At 40.2% G+C, this 20,340-nt stretch overlaps 2 protein-coding genes, 1 long non-coding RNA gene and 1 pseudogene across 11 annotated transcripts in view; 2 read left to right on the forward strand and 2 right to left on the reverse strand.

Annotated features, from left to right (window-relative positions):
• Positions 1-1,735: 1,735 nt before the first annotated feature.
• Positions 1,736-4,340, reverse strand: LOC112670591 (cytochrome c). Its single transcript, XM_025464415.3, has 3 exons — positions 4,152-4,340; positions 2,892-3,068; positions 1,736-2,767 (listed from the first exon to the last, which is right to left on the reverse strand). The coding sequence occupies exons 2-3, from the start codon at positions 3,058-3,060 to the stop codon at positions 2,619-2,621; spliced, it is 318 nt and encodes a 105-aa protein (XP_025320200.1). The 5' UTR covers positions 3,061-3,068; positions 4,152-4,340; the 3' UTR covers positions 1,736-2,618.
• Positions 4,341-4,439: 99 nt separating this feature from the next.
• LOC112670592 (uncharacterized) overlaps positions 4,440-20,340 on the forward strand; it is a 52,898-nt gene continuing 36,997 nt past the window's right edge. Inside the window, exons 1-2 of one of the 4 annotated variants that reach the window (XR_004804504.2) lie at positions 4,456-4,578; positions 11,493-11,596. This is a non-coding gene — a long non-coding RNA (uncharacterized LOC112670592). Of the gene's footprint in view, positions 4,579-4,631; positions 5,082-11,492; positions 11,597-20,340 lie in introns of those variants that run through there. The other 3 variants (XR_004804505.2, XR_003143042.3, XR_003143043.2) reach the window with 3 other exon arrangements.
• Positions 7,671-11,452, forward strand: LOC112670590 (ubiquitin-conjugating enzyme E2 variant 1-like; annotated as a pseudogene).
• The window catches only part of C14H7orf31 (chromosome 14 C7orf31 homolog), a 34,995-nt gene continuing 31,608 nt past the window's right edge, over positions 16,954-20,340 (reverse strand). For all 6 annotated transcript variants that reach the window (XM_049093724.1, XM_025464412.3, XM_049093725.1 and 3 more), the window contains one exon: positions 16,954-17,839. In XM_049093724.1, the coding sequence (XP_048949681.1) occupies positions 17,021-17,839 (819 nt within the window). In that variant the 3' untranslated portion in view covers positions 16,954-17,020. The remainder of the gene's footprint in view (positions 17,840-20,340) is intronic.

Genomic DNA, 20,340 nt, shown 5'->3' on the forward strand with positions numbered 1-20,340 from the left:
TTGATATAAAAAGAGGCAGTAATTGTTCCATACACCTTATAAGGCAGTGGAGATAAACTGAGAAGTGAATAAACTCTATAAAGCAATCTCAGTTATAGGGCTAGAATTTGGCCAAAATGTCATGTGAAAAAAATGTATTTGGATTGGCAGATTATAGCAACATGTGTAAGGATTCTATGACGCCTATGTGTTTTATTCCACATTGAGTATGAAGCTAACTTAAACCAAGGGAGAATAAAATAAGAAGTCAAGGGTGCCAAAAATCCTAGGGATCATCAGAGCTAATTAAGAAAAGAAAAAAAAGAACACTAGATATGACAATTCAGTTGCTTCTTTCAAAGAATTTGATGTGGTTATAAAATGAAAAATATTCCAGTGCTCACCAGTTGAGTGCTTTCTGAGATATCAATGCTCTTACAGCCGTCTTATAGCCATTTATGGCTAAAATTTAGCCATGTTTCAAGGGCTTAATTGCCAAATGTGATTAGTGGCTACTGTATTGGACAGCACAAGTATAATCCATCATCACAGATTTTTCTAGGCAAAATCTAGAGTGTAGGTGGCACTTGGAAGAAACACTCCTTAAAAAAAACATCTGACTCATTTGTGACAGCACCAACCCACCTATAATGGAGCAGTAGGAATGAAGATGTGTTAGACAGAGCTTTTTTTCTTTTGGGCAGCCCGGGTGGCTTAGTGGTTTAGCGCTGCCTTCAGCCCAGGGTGTGATCCTGCAGTCCCAGGATCAAGTCCTACATCGGGCTTCCTGCATGGGGCCTGCTTTTCCCTCTGCCTGTGTCTCTGCCTCTTTCTGTGTCTCTCATGAATAAATAAATAAGTAAAATCTTTTAAAAAAAAAAGAGTGCTTTTTTTGTCTTCTTTTTTCCTGAGAGCGTATACACCTCAAAGCTGGGAATTTCACTTTTGAATTAACTGTAGGAGCACTTAATGTTATAAGTAACGCACCGGGGACACTTAGTGAGTACAACTGGACTGGAACACAGCAGGTACTTAGTAATTATCTCTGCCAACACAGGCTTTAGTTAACGTAGGAGGCAGAGAAGTAAATCAATTTCCTGGTCTCCATATCTTCCCATGATCATCTACAATTCTTAGAAGGTAAATCGCTATACTGTCTCTGAATACCACTATCTTCTGCAGTTACCAAGTTCTCTGTTACAAAGGCTTTTCCCTGAATTACAACAGGTTTCCTGATTTCTTTGCTTACTTACAGTTCTCCAATGATTGAAAATAAGATTCACCAATTACAAACTGCTTTGTCAAGCCTTCACAAGCCACCTATTACCCTCATTACCTTTGGAAGCACTGACAAGGCCTCTTCCTGTCTCCTTGTCCCAGGGTTGGCTCTCATCACCACAGGATTTCTTTCACTGAGAACCTCACCATCTCCATTAAAATTTCCAGGGCCTACTCTAAATCTTATGGCATGGACCATGTATGAAATAACTTGGTATATAAATCATACAGTTATATACCACAAAACAAGGACTAGAAGCACGTTATTCTATCTATATTTGGCATAAACACTCCACTCCTCATTCTGGCCAATAGAAATTCTAAAGATCAATGACTGAAGTGTTGTTCTAATTCGCACTGTCCTAGAGGACTAAGTAAACAATCAAGTACTATGGCTAGTAACACTGCTCCACCAGTGCTTAGGATCCTTGTACTCAAAATTTTGGCAGTCATTAAATCAAGCACATTAGAAAAATCATGATCTGTGACTTTGTTTTTAATTATCTTAAACCTTATCACATAATGTACAAATTTGTGCTGAGGACGGATCTCCTCTATTTTAACCTTTCTAAGGAGTTGGCAAAAGCACCATTACCAATCATACATACACACATGGTTAATTCCACATTTGTGTCACTGAATAGCTGTTTAGAAGACAATCCTGAATAATAACGTAGTCTTAGTCAAGAATTCACAAGCCAAGTCTGCTGCTGTATCTCCTCACACTAAATTTTAAAAGCGTCTGACCTTACAGGTGTATAAAACCCAAGTGTTAAAATTTTAATATTACGCACAAACCACACTAAAATGCCTTTCAATTAGCAAAAGGCAACATTTTAGATGCAAAGAATTTTAATTAAATTGGCATAGTTAAGACCAAAAAGATAAAGTGGACACTGCCAGCTTATCTTCAGCCATTGCCTTTAACAGGCTAGGGAACACAACTTGAAACACAGCTGAGTCTTGCTGTTCTGAGAGTGAAGGGATTTCCTCAGTATTTAAATATATTAATATAACCCGTTATATAAATCTAAATATAAAACCAATCTATAAATTTAGAGGTGGCATTTACCATCTCTGTGAAAAGCTACACATCTCTAATCAATTCCAATCATATTTTTTAGAAGGGGAAAACAGTGAGAGCACTTGCTGAACCAGAATTACTATCAAAGTTCAAAAAACTGATCATATTCATTTAACCACAAGCCAATCTTATTTAAATCAGGACTGTCCAAGAGAAACCTTCTATCAGCCACTCATGATCTGAATTCTGGTCAATGAGATCAATTTAAATATGGTACACATAAAAAAAAAGTCATGAGACATTTTTGTTTTGTAATAAATAAGGCGATAGCCAACTATTACTCCTTAGTAGCTTTTTTGAGATAAGCTATTAAGTCTGCTCTTTCCCCTGTCTTCTTAATGCCAGCGAAGATCATTTTTGTTCCAGGGATGTACTTCTTGGGATTCTCCAAATACTCCATCAGGGTCTCCTCTCCCCAGGTGATGCCTAAACAAGGAGGGACGTATTGTTAAGTATCTTACACTCCTGATAAAGGGCTTACCATTGGTTATATTCACGAAATTGTGCTTCTGTTATTTAATAACTGATCCCCCACCTCCCAGACCCTTACCTTTGTTCTTGTTGGCATCCGTGTAAGAAAATCCAGGGGCCTGACCGGTCTTCCGCCCAAATAAACCGTGGAGGTTTGGCCCAGTCTTGTGCTTGCCTCCCTTTTCCACAGTATGGCACTGCGCACACTTCTGAACAAAAATCTTCTTGCCCTTCTCAACATCACCCATTTTTCAATCTAAAAATGAAAGACTCCATTACTTTTTTCCTCCGAGTAAAAATCCAGTGAAAACCAACCAGTGGTCGCTCCAGGGACTGAATTACTAACCCATTGCAAATCTAGAGTATTAATCACCAGGGCGAATCTGGTTTTACTTAGTGTGCTGGCGACTGGCTCTCTAGGTACCAAAACCACTAGCTGGAACGACTTCCCTAAATACACATCTATGTGTATTCGAGTGATAGAACTAAAGCCCAAGTAAGCAAAGTGGGAACCTAGTTCAAAAACGGTTTCAAAAGTTTGAGGTCAAGGTCACAGAAAGTCACAAATCTGAGTCAAGTCGAAAACCATGATTACATTAAACCAAAACTACCAAACTACCAAAACTTTCAGCTTTTAAGAAAGCCTATTTAATCAGACTGCAATGTGAAGCCACCTCTGATCAGTCAAAATACATTTACAAAACCCAAGTCCTGTGGTTGCTAACAGCCTGCTCGGGCCGGTATAAACGGCCCTGCGGTGCGGGTGGGAGGTCTCCCATCCGTCCGTCCTCCAGCTCTGGGCTCTCTGGAGACGCCCACGAGGTCACCCAATCAGGCTTTCAAGGAGACGGAGGGCACCTGCCTTCCCGAGATGCCTAGGCAGGTTAAGGGGGGAAAAGCGACAAGTGACTCGGAAGAAAAAGGGCTCGTTTTTGCAGGAGCGGTAGTTCCGGCCGCCTCTGCAGGAGGCCGTGAGGCGCTGCGCAGCCCCCCACATTCCCGCCCTCATCCCGGGAAGTCTGTCACTTCCACAGCCCCTGGGCCCCGGCTACGAGACCCCCGGGCCTCGGTCTGGGTTGGATCAGCATCCAGGCGGCTTCCGGGCTTTAAGGGCCCTGATCGAGCCCACTCCCCGTCCCAGCCGGCGTGCCGCCCCGTCTCCAGCCGTAGCCCACCGGCTTCTGGCCGGCCCCAGGCGGGGTGGGGGGGGGGGTCACCCCTGGCCTTCCCGCCCCAGGTGCGCCCCACTCGCCGAACCCGGGCGCCGGCCTCGGCCAGGGCGCGCACCCCTCGACACAGCCGCGCGTCCCCGTGCTGCGGCTTCCCGCCCGGCGCTCACCGCCTTTCTGTCGCGCGCGCGAAACGAAGAAGCCCGCTCGCAAGCCGGACGTCCCGCTCTCTAAGTCCAAGGACACGCCGCTCCGCACCTAAGTACCGGTGTCGGTGCAACCGAACTCGACCCGTCCCTTCGCCGCCCGCCCTGCGGCTGCGCGGCCTGCTACGCAGTGACGTCACCGCGCCTCATTGGCTTCAGTCTCCAGGGCCTGCGTTAACGACCGGCGCGGAGGCCGGCCAGCAGGGTAGGGTGTGCCGCGCGGGTGCCCTTCTGCTCTCCCGCCGGCAGTTACGACAGGCCCCTGGATGTACGACAACGAGGCGGTGCCGGGAAGGGCTGACGTCGCCGTCCTGCCTTTCTGCGCATGCGTATCCCCAAGGGGAGGGTGGAGCGGAGTCGCGTGGTGGATGGAGGGCGTTGTTGTGCTAAGGTAACTGCTCTTGGGCTTGTTGACGTAATGCGCTTTGGGCGGGGGCGGGGGGGGGCGTTTTGCCTGCCGGGAGGGGAACGCCCCAACTCTGACGCACGTAGAGGCCTCCTGGCTGCTGTCCGTGCAGCTGGCGGCCTTTCCGCAGTCTCTGTCCTGCTTTCGCGGCTGCCGCCAGCCGCACCCCAAAGCATCGCCTGGAACCCGGAGTTGTGAGAGTTGGACCTGAGCTCCCGACGTACCGCTTCGCCTTCACTCTGCTACTTCGACATCCCCCCCTTGACGGACACCCCGGGTCTGCAGCAGGGAAGCTGCCGTAGCTGCGGCGGAAGCTGGATTGTAGCTCGGGCCCCACAGCTGCCGGCTTTTCCGCCGACACCCGTCTCCCTGCGGAACAAGGAGGATGTGCAGGCGCTAGCGAGGAGCCTTGTCAAGGGGCTAGAGCATTGTTGGAAACCTAGAGAGGATTTGCATCTCCTCTAACCTAGGCCGAATGACCTGTTCAAGTAAGATGTAATGCGGTTGGGGTCATATGACAAAGGCAGGTTTGATAACCACAGCTTCCGGGGATCATCCTTTTCCTCCAGAACTAGCTCTCCTTCCAGACATGCTCGGTTCTGTCCCTGGCAAATATTTTTTCTGGACTCCCTTGCCCCCGCTAATTCAGCCCCCGAGTTGTGAATGGGTTTTCCCCCTCCTTTCTCGTGTTCTAGCACTGCCGTTATTCATTCACAAGTGTTTATTGAATGCATATTATTTACCTGGAGTAGATCGTGGAGGACTCTTTCTCTGGTGGAGCTTACATTCTAGCCATCTTCTTCCTACTCCCAAGTTAAGCAGTAAACTTAACTAGATTACCTTACACCCCTTCCAGACCACGGGTACCATGATTTCTGCTCCAGACCATCCATCTCTCTATACGACCGGATTATTTTTTTATTGTTTTCTACGTCCTGATTTCGAGTTTCCTCTAATTGCACACACTAGGGCCACAAAAGCATCCTGTGAAACAGAAATCACACCTATTATGTTTTATAATATCTATGTATTCAAGTTTGGAAGAGACACACAGTATTTGCAGTTTACTCACAATACCTGAGGGAATTAGTTGAGAACAATGATAATTCTGCAGTTCGGTTTTCTATTCTATTCTATTTATTTATTTTATCTTTTTTTTTTCCCCCGGTTTTATGTTCTATGTTGCATCTGTTCCGTCTACCTCCATCTTATCCCGTAGGCTTGATAGTGGCTGGTAAGGGGTGTAACTATGACAAAGCAATGCCTTAGGTTTTTCCTTCTACCAACATTATAGATGCCGTATTTTTAAAGTCCCTTCTTTTTTTTTAATTTTTTTTTTTTAATTTATGATAGTCACAGAGAGAGAGAGAGGGGCAGAGACACAGGCAGAGGGAGAAGCAGGCTCCATGCACCGGGAGCCCGACCTGGGACTCCATCCCGGGTCTCCAGGATCGTGCCCTGGGCCAAAGGCAGGCGCCAAACCGCTGCGCCACCCAGGGATCCCTTTAAAGACCCTTCTGATGAAAAAGACCTAATGATAAGATACCCTCTTCACCCAGACCAAAACACTTAATGAGGGTCATTAAGAAAGTAAGAGAAATCTGGTTGGAGGCAGGGGTGAGGTGGGGAACAAGAACTGAAAATGAACATGGTAAGCTTAGGAAGGTAACCACAGCCCTTGGATCCCTAGGGGGAAGGGAAGGTAACCACAGCCCTTGGATCCCTTTGTTGGGTGAGACTACTGCGTAATGCTGAAACCCTTGAATCCAAAGCGTAAAACACAGTCTCTTCACCGGCAGAGGGAATAACCAGGTTAGTCTTGTCTGGCTTGGCCTTGGGTACTGAGTAGAAGGAAGAAGTATCCTTTGAGAATTCATAACTGCAGGTGGGCTCTCATGCAGTGTTAGGGTTTGATTATACTTTACCTGCCCGTCTGGGAAACCTCTATCTGGAAAATTAACATAGTAGCTGTGGATGGGCAGTGTGTTCTGGTGTCTGGCAGAAGTAAACATAAATATGCAGAGGAATATTTTAACCCAGGCCTTCAGGATTCCCACACTTAAGAAATGCCAAGCATGAGATCATTACGAAAAACACAAAGAGCAAAATTATACCCGCAAAGGGCCATAGGAGTTGGAATTATTAGATATCAATGGAGAAGTAAAAATCTTAGCAGGAAAGAGATGTCTCCTCACTTTACTATATTGCGAAAGTAAACTTGTTCATTATTGGGTAAGCACAATAAAGTGGTTGTATATAGGTAGTCTACAAGAAACTACCAAATCAGAATAAAGTCTCACACAATTTATACAGCTAAATTAATTATAATGCTTTTCTATCATACTGGTTTTAGTTAGCACATAATAAACATGAGGCTTTATGATCAATAGTAGCCGATTTCCCTTTTGGCCACACAATTATTGCTTGTTATATGGATTAATGGTAACCAGTTTTCTGTAGGAGGACTTGCCATTACAGTTTGTGGCCAGATCCTTCTCAGTTGAGTTTTTTTCACTTTCTTTTACCCTGAATTCCCTCAGGAATTGGGGTAGCCATTTGTTTAATTAGTTGTCCTCATCCAAAAGAATAATAAAACTTGTTTTCCTGAGAAATAAGTAGTTGTACCTACTTCAGGCTCCTGAGGTGAAGCTCTTGTCTTCCTAGGTTCCTAGGTGTTTACATACCAAAAGGGATAAAGCCCAGACCTCTGAGAAACATACATTCTTAAAGGCTAGAGTGAGGACTTTGGATTTTCACAGAAAACGTTCTTAAAAGGGGAAACAATGTCATTTTCCTTTATAAACAGAGAAAATTTTTATTTACCTTTCTAATGTATAATACGAAGACATTTAAAACATTTAGACACTGGAGGGTATTATGCTGAGTGAAGTAAGTCAGTCGGAGAAGGACAAACATTATATGTTCTCATTCATTTGGGGAATATAAATAATAGTGAAAGGGAATATAAAGGAAGGGAGAAGAAATGTGTGGGAAATATCAGAAAGGGAGACAGAACGTAAAGACTGCTAACTCTGGGAAACGGACTAGGGGTGGTAGAAGGGGAGGAGGGCGGGGGGTGGGAGTGAATGGGTGACGGGCACTGGGGGTTATTCTGTATGTTGGTAAATTGAACACCAATAAAAAATAAATTTAAAAAATTTAGACAAAGTAGAAAGCAAAAGCATTTGCAACAAACAAGAGACTATCAAAAAACAGATTTTTAAAAAGAGCCAAAGCTAATTTGTAGAAATAAAAATTATGATCACTGAAATACACTGCATATAGTATGATAAGCAGACGTATTACCTTACAGCTTCTGTGGAAGCAGCTTTGCTGGGTTTTGGTTCTGGCTCAGAGTCTCTTGTGAGTTTGCAGTCAAACTGTTGAAGAGATCCAGTTATCTGAGGGCTCAAGTAGACTAGAGAATCCAAGTCTGAGCTTACTCACATGGTTGTCAGGCCTCAGTTCCTTATTGGCTCCTAGCTGGAGGCCTGTGAATGGGACTGCTTACCACATGGAACTTGCTTCCCCAAGACAGAGAAGCTAAGACAGATGCCAGTCTTTTATAATCTTAGAAGTGATATACCATTACTTCTGTTACTAGTCACTGATCCTGGTACAATGTAGAAGGAACCTTCACAAGGGTGGAAATACAGCTGCAGGGATCATTGGACACACTATTTGTCTTTAGATATATAGATATCTGTATGTAGAAATGTATGTATTTCTATTTATAATATCAGGTCAGGACTTGCAGAGGTTGAGAACCTGGTACCTGGCAAACAACCCTTGCTTTCGGTCAGCATTTCAAAGAGCTGCAGGCTGGAAGTGAGGATAAACTGGAGGAAATACTGATCTTACAAGATCTGTGGCCTGATTTCTTTAGGGAAAATCTTAAATTTTGAACTTGGAATAGGAATTCTGTTGCCTTTAAGCACCTGGTAGAATCAAATGAAAATTCTCTCTGGAAGTAGGTAATATCAGCTTAAGTCTCAGATTATTACTACAAATAAAGTTTTTAAGGTGTTCAGCAAAGGGAGAAAGATCATTAGATCCACAATATGAGTGAGAACTAGCATAAGCAACAGTCAAGTAGTAGGGATTCCAGATTTTAAAATCATCAGATAAACTATGAAATATTTATTATCTTCTGTACATAAAAGCCAGGCTTGAACATTTTAGAAGGCGACTGGAAAGTATATATGTGTAAAATAACAGGGGGGTCTGGGTGGCTCAGTCAGTTGAGCATCTGTCTTTGGCTCAGGTCATGATCTCAGGGTCCTGGGATAGAGCCCCGCATAGGGCTCCCTGCTCGGGGGAATCTGCTTGTCCTTCCCCCTACCCCTGCTGTCTTTTTCTCACTCTCAAATACATAAAATCTTCAAAAAAAAAAAATAACAGATTTGAACAAGAATCAAATAGACATTCTAAAACTGAAAAATAATCAAAAGAGGATACTGAGATAATGTATAATGTACTTTTAAGTGGAGCCCCAGAGGAGAGAAGAGAGAATAGGGTAGAAACAATATTTGAGTGAAAGATACCAGTTCATAGATTTAAGAAAATCAGTCATTCCTAATACAATAAAAAAACTAACAATAAAGACAATGATAATGTAAAAGCAAAATGAGGAAAAATACTGATATTCAAAGAACTCTTGAACCGACCACTGAGTTCTCTACATCAACAGTGGAAGCCAGAGGACAGTATATGGATGTGCTGGAAGAAAATAACTGTCAAATTAAATTTATCTGGCAAAATATTTCTTAAGAAAGGAAGACATTTCAAAAACTGAGTTTGTCACCAGCATATCCACAAGGAAGAAAATTCTAAAGGGTGTTCTTATACAAAAGAATTATTACAGATTAAGAGATCAAAGATAAAGGAAAAATCAAGAGCAACAACATAGATAAATATGTCATTGAATCTAAATGGACATTGTTCAAATAATGATAATGTTTTTGTAGCTGATATATATACAAAGTGACACAAGATGGCAGCCACCACGGGCTCAGGAGTAAAAGTCCCTTGCAATTTTTGACTTGGAAGAACTAGAAGGAGGCCAGAAAGGAATAGGAGATGGCAGTTAGCTGGGTCTAGAAGATGATGAAGACATGACACTTATAAGATGGACAAGGATGATAATTAGGCCTCTAGGAACAATTTATGAAAATCTCATATACAGCCTTAAAATAGAATGTGGAGCTAAATACCCAGAAGATTCCCTTTTGTAAGATTTGTAACAAAAATTAATATGAATGGAGTTAATAGTTCTAATGGAGTGGTGGACCCAAGAACCATGCCAGTGCTAGCAAAATGGCAGGATTCATATAGCATTAAAGTTGTCCTGCAAGAGCTGTGGAGCCTGATGATGGCTAAAGAAAACATGAAACTCCCTCAGCCACCGGAAGGACAGTGTTATAGCAATTAATCAAAAAGAGAAACTACAGGACCTCTCCCCTCCAGCCTTTGATTTAAGCAGCCCTTATTTTCCATAGTAGTAAATTTTCTAGCTATGTCTTATAGACCTAGAAGTACTGGAAAGGAAGCTCCCCTTCAAAAGCAATTTAAGATACTGTAAATGATACTAATTTTTTGTCCATTTGAAACACATAAGTTGTGCTATAACAAATCCTGTCAAGTGTAATCACTGTCTACATAGTTGAACTTGTGGGATCAAGAAAGTATAAATAGATTGCCATCGTAACCAGTGGGGCACACCTAACTCAACTATGAAAAGACAAATCACACAGTCACCTTGCTGCTGATTACATGGCCTGGGGTCTCTCCCTTCTCCCCTTCTCGTCCCTCACCCCTCCCTCAATTCCTTTCTCCCTTCTTCCCTTCATCCCCCCTCCCTGCAACAGCCCTCTAGCTTGGGGTGGCTTGCTAGAGTAGGTGTGAAGGTTTTGGGTCACAGCCTGTGGGGCTATAGCTGGGTGTGTGTGGAGTACTCCATCTGCACTCCTGGTTTCTTTCTTTTTAGTCTTAAATGATGCCCTCCCACTTCCAAGCCATTGTCCTTTCTTCACTTCCCACTACCACCCTTGGCCAAAGCATAGATTGTGACCTCCTCTGCTCCCCTCTGAAGTTGGCCTTTGGTGAGGAATTCAGGGTTTTCTCCATAGCTTTCCCCCTACCTTAATGGTGCTGCTCTTTCCTTCCTTCTCCTCAAGTCCCTTTTTGTATACCATCATCACTTAGCACTTTCCATGACACTTCCTTGCTTTGGCTAAAAGCCATCAGGTAAGGTTGGAAAGAGTTTCTGACTTCCCTTATTTAGTTTTGGAATCAATTTACTCATTCTCCAGCAGCCTGGAATGAATATTAGATCCTTAGCTCTGCCACTCTTTGCTGTCATCATCAGCTTATGGCAGTTTTTCAGCTCAGGTTTTGCTAAAATGAAAAGAACAGCCACCAGGGGCACTCAGACCTGCCAGCTCTCAAAGTTCTTGGTGGTAAAACACGAAGAAAGGCCACAGAAGACATTTGTAAGCACACGTAATTCCTCTGAATGAATTGTTTTCTTTTCCTGTAATTGCTTTTGCTTTTAAAACTTGAGGTTTTAAACAGAGTTCTCATTTGGTCGTCTTGGAATCCACGTGGGTCTCGTTTGGAATCTGACAACTGGAACGAAAAGAACGTTGAATTTGGTGCACATTTTGTTTTTGATGCTGCTGCTTTATGATCATGGTCCTCAGCAGAGATTAAGAAAGAACTCAGTGTGCACAGCAGATCCCTGAAATTGGTGGGCTTAACTTCCTGGCAAATTGCTGCATTTTTCCACTTTTCTGTTCAGGACCACTAAATACTGAGATGTGGATGCATACTGAAATAAAAGTGTTAATTGTGTTCTGAAGTTTTTTGGTTTTTATTCAGGCTTTGTTTGTTTTATTCAGGTAAAACCACCTTTTGAAGCAGTGACTATCAAATCTGAAAAGCAATCAGTGTTTTCATTAATCTTTTTCTGGGGGAAACCTTAATTCTAAGGATTTAACATCCTGTAAGTAAAGTTTAACCTAACAGTATTCTATAAGCAGCCTTTTTATTGCCAGACTATTTTAATATAATAAAAAGTGTGCATTAATATTAATATATATGGCAACAACTGTAGCACATAAATCACAATAGTAGAGTTAAAATATTCTATCTATATATTGTGCTATTCAGGAAGAGAGTATATTGTAGTTTCTAGGGAAACTAAGAGAATAATAGAAAAGTTCTGTATGTTTTTCAAAGTAATGGAAAAAATGGAATGTGATTAGTTTTTTAAAAAGGCAAGAAAAGGAAAAACAGGAAGGATAACACACTGTAAGATGGTAGGTTTAAACCCAGAGAGATCAGTTACTACATAAAATGAACTAAATTCTGTTGTTATAACACAGAGATTTTCAAATAGGATTTTTCAAAAACTGAAATATTTGCTCTTTACATAAAGAAGATACATCTAAAACACAAGAATACAAAAGGTTTGAAAGTAAGAGAATAGACTAATACAAGAGATAAGTGATAAGAAGGATCAAGAGAAAAGGTACTAAAAATCTATATAAAAAATAAGCATTACTTTATTAAATATGTGGGAGTGTGTGGGCAGCACAGTCAGTTGAGCCGCTCACTCTTGGTTTTGGCTCAGGTTGTGATCTCAGTATCATGAGATTAAGCCCCACGTGGAGCTCCTTGCCATGCATCAGGCTCAGTGCTCAGCAGAAATTTGCTTAAGACTTTCTCCCTCTCCTTCTACACTTTCCCCCATGCTCATGCACTTTTATGATGTGCAGCGTGTGCCCTCTCCCTCTCTTCAATAAATAAATCTTTAAAAGAGAAAGAAAATATAGGTCAAATGAAAAGTTCCTTGAAAAATATTATTTATCAAAACTTAGGCAAGGATATCTGGATAGCTCAGTTGGTTAAGCATTTGATTCTTGATCTTGGCTTAGGTCTTGGTCTTAGGGTTATGGGTTGGAACCCCACATTGGGCTCCATGTTGGGTGTGGAGCCTACTTAAAAAAATAAGAATAATTAAAAAAAAAACCCTTAGGGATAAGGAGCAAACGAATAGTATAACTGTTAAAGAAATGGAATTCATAACTTAAAATCTCACAAAGAAAACTCTAGACGCTCAGGGCTTCAGTGGTAAATTATACCAAATATTTAAATAAGAGATAATCCCAGTAATTTTAAATTTTCCAGAGGACATAAAAAGAGTATATTCTTACTAGATATGGAATAGTAGTTTTAGTTAGCATTATCACATTTTAAATTTAAAATAATGTATCTTTATTCTCCCAAATTCATGTATCTTGTGAATAGTCCAAATAGGTGATTTAAGTGGGATAAGAAAAATCACTCCTGGATTTTTCAAGTCTTTGATGGTGGGATTGATACCTTTCTGCTCTCTTTACCTCCTTCCCCTAGATGTGTTATTAACTTTATTTTGCAGGGGTGGGGAACACATGGGGGAAGGTCCTCAGATACTTCCACTGGGCTTTTTCTTATTTAGTGGGTTAGGGAGCCACAGCAATGTTATGCCAGTTGCTAAGTGTATCTGTTCCAAGGATACACTCAAGAACTGAGGAAATAGCTATAGCATGTCTGTGTTCCTTTGGCTCCACCAGGAGGCAAACTGGGGTAAAGCTGGCCGAACCTCTCTCCTCTGACCAGTAGATCATGGTGGTCTTCTGGGTCCCAAGGGATTAGTGGATCCCTTTGTGAAAAGCTAGGTGGAAGATTTAGAATGGATCCTTGTTATTTGCAGGTTCTTACCTTATTAATTAATCAGTTTCACCCTCATTAATTGTACTTAAGAATCGTGACTTAAGTCTGAGTTTTGGCAAGAGATTTTGTCTCTTTTGGTGACTGGTTGGATTATTTTTGGTTATTGTAACTTTTTAACTTTTTTTTGGTTATGCAGATCGTACAGACCTTATCTGTCCTGCTTATCTGTTTTGGTCCTAAGTATCCCAAGAACAGTTAGCCACTGCCAAATATCCCTCTGTATCAAACTGCTCTGATTACCCTACCTATTATAATAGCCATTCCCACTTTGCCTCTGACCATTAGGGGTGAGTTTGGCCTTTGCCAGTCAGGTATTCTCTTATTCCTTTTATAACTGGGGCGGGGGGGGGGGGTGGCGCGGAGGGAGGGCTGCCCAGGGACACCTGGTGGCTCAGTTGATTGTCTAACTTTTGCTTTCGGCTCAGGTCCTGATCTCATGGGTTGTGGGGTTGAACCCCACGTCAGCAAGAGTCTGCTTGCATATTCTTTCCCTCTGCCTCTTCCCCAGGTCATGCATGTGGGTGCGTTCTCTCTCTCTCAAGTAAATAAATACATCTTAAAAAAAGAAATTAGGGAGCCCATTTCAATGCAGTCTCTCCCTTTAGAGAACAGTTGTTTCACTGTTTCAAAGGAGTTTGTGTTCCTTTCACAAATTTCTTTTTTAATCTTTTTGTTGAGTTATAATTCACATACCATAAGTTTACCCATTTAAAGTGTACAATTTAGTTTTAGTTAGGTTTTTAGTATAGTCACAGATATGTACAATCTTCACAATCTTTTTTATTTTTAAAGATTGGGTATGTGAATGGGAAGCACTGTAACACTGGACCCTTACCTCTCTTAAGGGGTTGGGAGTGGTAAGACTTCCTGCTGCTGCTGCTGGTTCCTGGCTGCCCCACTATTGGGGGTTCCTTTAACCCTGCCCATATATCTTTGTAAATTGTCCCTTTACTGAACTCCCCTCAGTGGAATCCTTTGAGGGGCTGTTTCCTGCTGGGACCTGATTGATCCAAGTACTTATTCCTCCTGGTTTCAGAACAGCACCCAGGTCTCAGCTATGCCTGGTATTCTCCATGCCAGAAATCCTATTTTATCTTTCGTCAGAAAATTATCCTCTGGACTTCTGCCAGGGTGAGGGAAGGCAGTTGTCTAGCGCTGTGGAGTGAGGCAGGGCAGGGCAGGGAGAGGGTGTAGGGAGCCAGTTGTGTCTTAGCTCTCAAATAGTCTTCCTTATTCAGCAACCTCCCACCCCCTGCCTTTACTACCGGACCCAAAAGCTCTAGGTATTGCGATCCTGAACCTTTTGAGAAATCTACTATGTAAATCAGGCTGTTTTCCCCACTGCCAGTTTAGGGTTCTTAGTGTCTTCAGTCGGTTAGGATCTATCTTTCATTTATCTCTTTTCCAAAATGTTCCTGAGGTCTTGGCTCTGTTTCCGCTATGACCTGGCTGGTTTATGCTTTTGTGTGTAGGATAAAACAAACAAAAAATACAATAAGAAAAACAAAATAAGTCACCAAGTTTTAATGTGCTTTTTAGAGTAAATGAAATTAGATGGATAGATTTGGTATATCTTAATCTGGAAGACTCCATAAATATTTTTCAAAATTAAGCTTATGATGAGCATACTTGGAGTATAGGTATTTGCTGTCACCTAGTAAGGCCTTAACAGAGAATTAGATCTGACATCCTGGTAGGAGTATTGAAGAGGGTGACTAAGATCAATGTGTGGAGAGAAGGCTGTGTTACTTCTGCATAGAGGTGGGTGGAGTGAATGCCCATAGTCCTAATGCAATTCTGTGTCCCTGCAACCCAGGGGAAAATGTGCAATTAAAACCCCCAATTCCTATACTGCAGACTTGCATTTTCCAGAATTCTTTAGAATTGTAGTCTGATGATAACCTCTATGATAAAAGGATCAAATTTGTTTGAGAAATGAGTATAGCCTCCCTACCCCACCCCCCACATTCCCAAATATGTTTCATATAAAAGGCTAAGGAGAATCCTGTGATTAAATAATGTGATTGGCTTTGCTGCTCCCTGTTTTCTCCAATGTTATTTTACCATGTAAGTTTTTGTATTCCATAATACCTAACATAATATAAAGTAAGGCTCTAAAATAGAGATTGGAAAGAATTCCATAATTTTAGTCCAGAATAGTTTTATAGAAGGTATAGTTAAATGAATATGGTCATGAAACATAAAAATTAAAAGAAATCTCAAAAAAAAAAAAAAAAAAAAAAAAAAAAAAAAAAAAAAAGGGCAGTCCCGGCCCTTCGGCCTACGGCGGGATCCTGAGGACCTGGGATCCGGTCCTGGTCGGGCTCCCTATACGGAGCCTTCTTCTCCCTCTGCCTGTGTCTCTGCCCCTCTGTGTCTCTCATGAATAAATAAGTAAAATCTTTAAAAAAAATTAAAAAGAAATCTCAACAAAACACTCCTTATAAATTCCTTATGAACTTTCCATGATAAATTATGTCTAAAATGTGCCTTTTGGCACATTAAATGAGTTGACTTGCATTTGAAGGTTAGCTAAACTCTTGGTAGCCACCTTCCAAAAATGATATTTGGCTTTAGAATAATTGATATCAGGCATCTGCTTTGATTTGCAGGTTTATGTCCCCCCCAAATTCATATGTTAAAATCCTAACCCCTGAAGTTTTTTAGGAGGTAGGATCTTTGGGAGGTGATTAGTTCATGAAGGTGGATTCCTTATGAATGAGATTAGTGCACTTATAAAAGAGGCCCCAGAGAGATCCGTTGCCCCTTCCACCATGTGAGGTTATAGTTGCCAGTGAGGAAGCGGACATGAAATCTGTCAGTGCTATGACTTTGGACTTCCTAAACTTGAAATGTTATTAGTAAACCAGCTAGTTTATGGTATTTTGTTTTAGCAGCCCAAAGAAGACTAACATCCTTTCTTGCCACAATTAGAACTCAGCAGTTATTAATTAAAGCCATTGCTAGATCTTCACAATAAAATCTTTTTTTTTCCTGCATAAAATAAATGGTTATGTTTCTCTATTAAGGGTTAAAGGAAAAGAAACATCCAACTTTGATGCATGCATGCAAAGCATTTTGGGTTTCATTTTTTCTACTAGCTTTTGCCCACATGTTTACATAAAAAAAAAAAACAGGTCCTATATATTTAATTTCTTAAGTTAATGTTTATAAAGCTGTTTCTCAGTTAACTGGGCATGTGAATTTTGTCTTTAGTATTTGATGTTATTTTGTACAAACATTTACAGAAGGAGACAGTGTTCACATACTTATTTTATTAAAGTACTGTATTTTGTATAGACATCCACCAATTATTTGGCATATGAATTTCTAATACTCGTTTTTATAAAACAATGATGTAAACTTTGTCAAACATTGTTTTTTAAGATTTTGGAGAACTTCCTTGGAGTATAATATGGAAATGAGATTAAAGACTATAAATTTTTCTGGTTCTAATATTTTATTGAAATTCTTAAACTTATCAAGAACAACATCCTCAGACAAGATCCTAATTTAAATTCCTGAAAACATAAATTTCATTAACAAGATTATTATGGCTCTTCTAGAAAAGAGAATCCAACAACATGGAAGAAATTCTGTTATATTTTTACTTTTCTTACAAGAGGCTGGGTTTTGAAGGAAAGGATGAATATCAATTATAGAAATAATAGGAATTATGGCCATAGAATTGGTGTTTCATCCCTGAATGCACTTTATCCCTGAGGTCTTTATGGTCTTCAAGAATTGATTTATGGAAACGTTTTTGTGCACCAGTTTTTGAAAAAGAGTTCTTAAGCCCCAGCAGGTCAGTCTGAGGCTTGGCCACTCCAGCTCTAGGAATCCAACCCAGAATAGGTCTTGTTTCCTCGTTTTCTGTGTTCAAGGACGACTGTTCTTCTGGCTTACTTAAAAAATGTTCTAAATCAAAAGCTCCCAAATCTCGTTTACTTTCTAAAATACTAGGCTTACTAAGGCTAACAGAGTTTTGACACATAGTATACTGGTCACCTATGACACATTTAAATTGCTCATATGGAATGTAATGGTTCGGGTTGCAGTAAGGTGTATGTTGGGGTTTTAATGCCAGCTGTCTCCAGTACAAATCTTCTATCTTTTTAGTATCTGTGATTTTTGGAAACGTTTTTATGTCACAAGTGTTATTCAGATCTTTTGTTGGATAACAAGGTGGGAATGCATAGGTAGATAGCAAGCTTTGTTCTTGCTTAATCTTGTCTTCAATTTCCTGCTTTTTATGGGTGACACCTGCCAGCGTGTTATCACAAAGTGCCATCATTTCTGTAGAACTGGGTACAAAGGTATGAAAAGTACACAAAACTCTAGGGGTACAATCTGGACAGGAGGGCTGTCTTTGCTGGACAATAGCCTCTAGAGGACGTCGGTTCTGAATCAGTCGAGCAGTTCGTCCTTCCAAGGGCCTGGAAGGTTTTAAGACAGGATGGAATTTTTCTTGCTGTAGTGGTGGGATAAAAAGGAGAAAATCAGTTAATAAATCTGGCATTGCAAGTTTATTGCTACAAATGGCAGGTTAAATTCATACCCATTTTCACTGAGGAAACACAGGATGGGTGTAGGAGTGCATATTGCAGTGTTTGTTTATAGACCTTGACATTTGTGCTCTAATAAACACGTTTTTCGCTTTGACTGGCTTTTGCTAATATGGAAAGGGGATAGATATTTTTACTGTCTATAGAAATATTCCTCTATATAGGAACTCTTTGCTTTAAAACTTTCAGAGAGAAAAAAAATCTCTGAAGCAAAACTGTCATCCCCAATGGATGATGTTAATGGTTATGTGCAGTTGCTTAAATGTCAGTGAAAGTCTTTTTTATTCGGCCAACCAAGGGGTTCTTAAACCTTGGTTCAATCAGAATCAGCTTCGGAGAAAATGACATTCTTAAGCTTGATCCTTCGAGATTGTGATTCAGAGGTTTTGCAATGGGACTCATGAATCTGCTTTTTTAACAAGCATCTCAGATGGTGCTGAGGCCACAGATGTGCTATGCTTAGAGACTGGTCTGTGGGGAGCTTGTCATATCTGTGTTTTTTGAGATGTTTGACAAATATTGTGAATCCTGCCTCGTAACTGCAAAAGTAATAAGTGTATTTAAAAGGTTATTAATAGATATATGTCTGGAGAGGGGGTCAGGAGGAAGAGGGAGGAGTTGAGCATATGGAAACTTTCTGGGATGGCGGTAATATTCAATATATCCGTAGGTGGTTGGCTTACAAAAGTGTGTGCATTTGTCAAAACTCATTGAATGTATACTTATATTTGTGTCATTTCATTGGGTATGTATTTTGCCTTAACAGAAAAACTGCAACAAATTGAACTGTTCAATGCTATCTATGCACGCTGCATTTTTAAGGCTGAAGTATCCCGTTGACAGCAATTTACTCTGAAATGCGTGAAACATAATAAAGTATTGATGGATGGTTGGAGGGATGGAAAGATGGATAGATTATGTGATAAAAGAAGTATACCAAAAGGCTAATGGTAGAATCTAGGTGGTTAGTCTATGGATGTTAATTGCAAAATTATTTCAACCTTCCATATGTTTGAAAATTTTTATGACAATATGTTGAAGAAAAACTAAAAAAGAATGGGTGGATGGTAAGGATGGAATTGATAGCAGAGATAATACAAATGAGAATGGTGAGAAAATCATAACTGTAGTTTGGGTTTAGGAAATAAAATGGACTTAGGAGTGTCTTCTTGGATCCTAATTTGCTCAGGGTTGGAGGAATTAACATCTGTTATGAATACGTTTTAACCTTTAGCTAACAGGTTTGAGTAGATACTATAAAGAAAAAAAGAAACCTCAGCTCTCTGAAATACTATGTTAAGTTTGTCACAAACAAAAAAGTCTAGGGTGTATCATATCCTACTTTACAGTATCCTTTTGTGCAAGAAGCAGTTTTTAGTATCTTTATTTCATTCTACTATAAGAAAATATTTCATCGTATTACCACTAAAACATGCCTTCCCAGAGTCTGTTATTTGTGTTTTAGAGACCAGCAAGATTCACTAAAACTTACTTTTAAACCATTTTAGGCATGTTTTATCTTGTTATTAATAAAAATTTGTTGATTTATTTGCAGAATAATTTTGTTTATAATATACTTGACAGGTATACTTTGTATTACTGTACATGTACTTTTTTTGTAAAAATGGTAAAGCTGCTTCCTGAGGGGCTGGACCCTACAGGATCAAATCTGTGGAAATCTGGACAGCTACTGAACATGCTCGACAATATAAGTATATGTATAGTGTTTTCTAGTCTTAGAGAATATTTGCTGCAAGTGAAACATAAAGGAAAAACCCTTCAGTAAGTGATAAAGTACAGTCTGTGGAACTACTTAAGGTACTATGATATATATATATTTTTATCACCTTGGGAAATACTGAAGCCAATGTAAAATAAATGTGTTCAGTCTAAAAAGAGTTCATACTAAAATATCCTACAGTCACTTTTTATGGGTCTTTCTACAGTTTATATTTTTGAAAATACTAGTTTTGTTTTTAAAGACTTTGTAGTTTTATAGGATAAAATCTAGGCCCTAAATAAAACAATATGTATACTGTTACATTATTTTATTTCATGTTTTAAGTAAGCCAACAGAAGGGCTTGATCATTTCTTTCAGTGAAAGAATGACATAACCAATTAAGAAATCTGTATTGATATTTGTAGAGAATTTATTGGCTTTCTACTGTAATTCAGTCAACTCTCAATTATGGTAGATATCAGGAAGAAGACTTTATCTCTTCAAAAGCAGTGAAAATGTACAAGATATACAAATCTATAAAGATTTCATAGAGTTTATTAAGAATCTCATTAAACTAAAGCATTTCTAAAATGACTCCTTTGTAAATTTTAGAAGAGTAGCCTAGTAGAAAATCTGTTCAAAAAACCCCACAAAACACCAGTGCTGTGAATAGGAAAAGAACCCCT

This window comes from Canis lupus, chromosome 14, assembly GCF_003254725.2.
Source record: "Canis lupus dingo isolate Sandy chromosome 14, ASM325472v2, whole genome shotgun sequence".
Lineage (NCBI taxonomy): Eukaryota > Metazoa > Chordata > Mammalia > Carnivora > Canidae > Canis > Canis lupus.

Coding starts and splice junctions, on each gene's coding strand:
- LOC112670591 (XM_025464415.3), bottom strand. CDS start 3,060: ATGGGTGATGTTGAGAAGGGCAAGAAGATTTTTGTTCAGAAGTGTGCG. Junction 2,768..2,891: donor GGATGCCAACAAGAACAAAG/GTAAGGGTCTGG, acceptor CTCCTTGTTTAG/GCATCACCTGGGGAGAGGAG.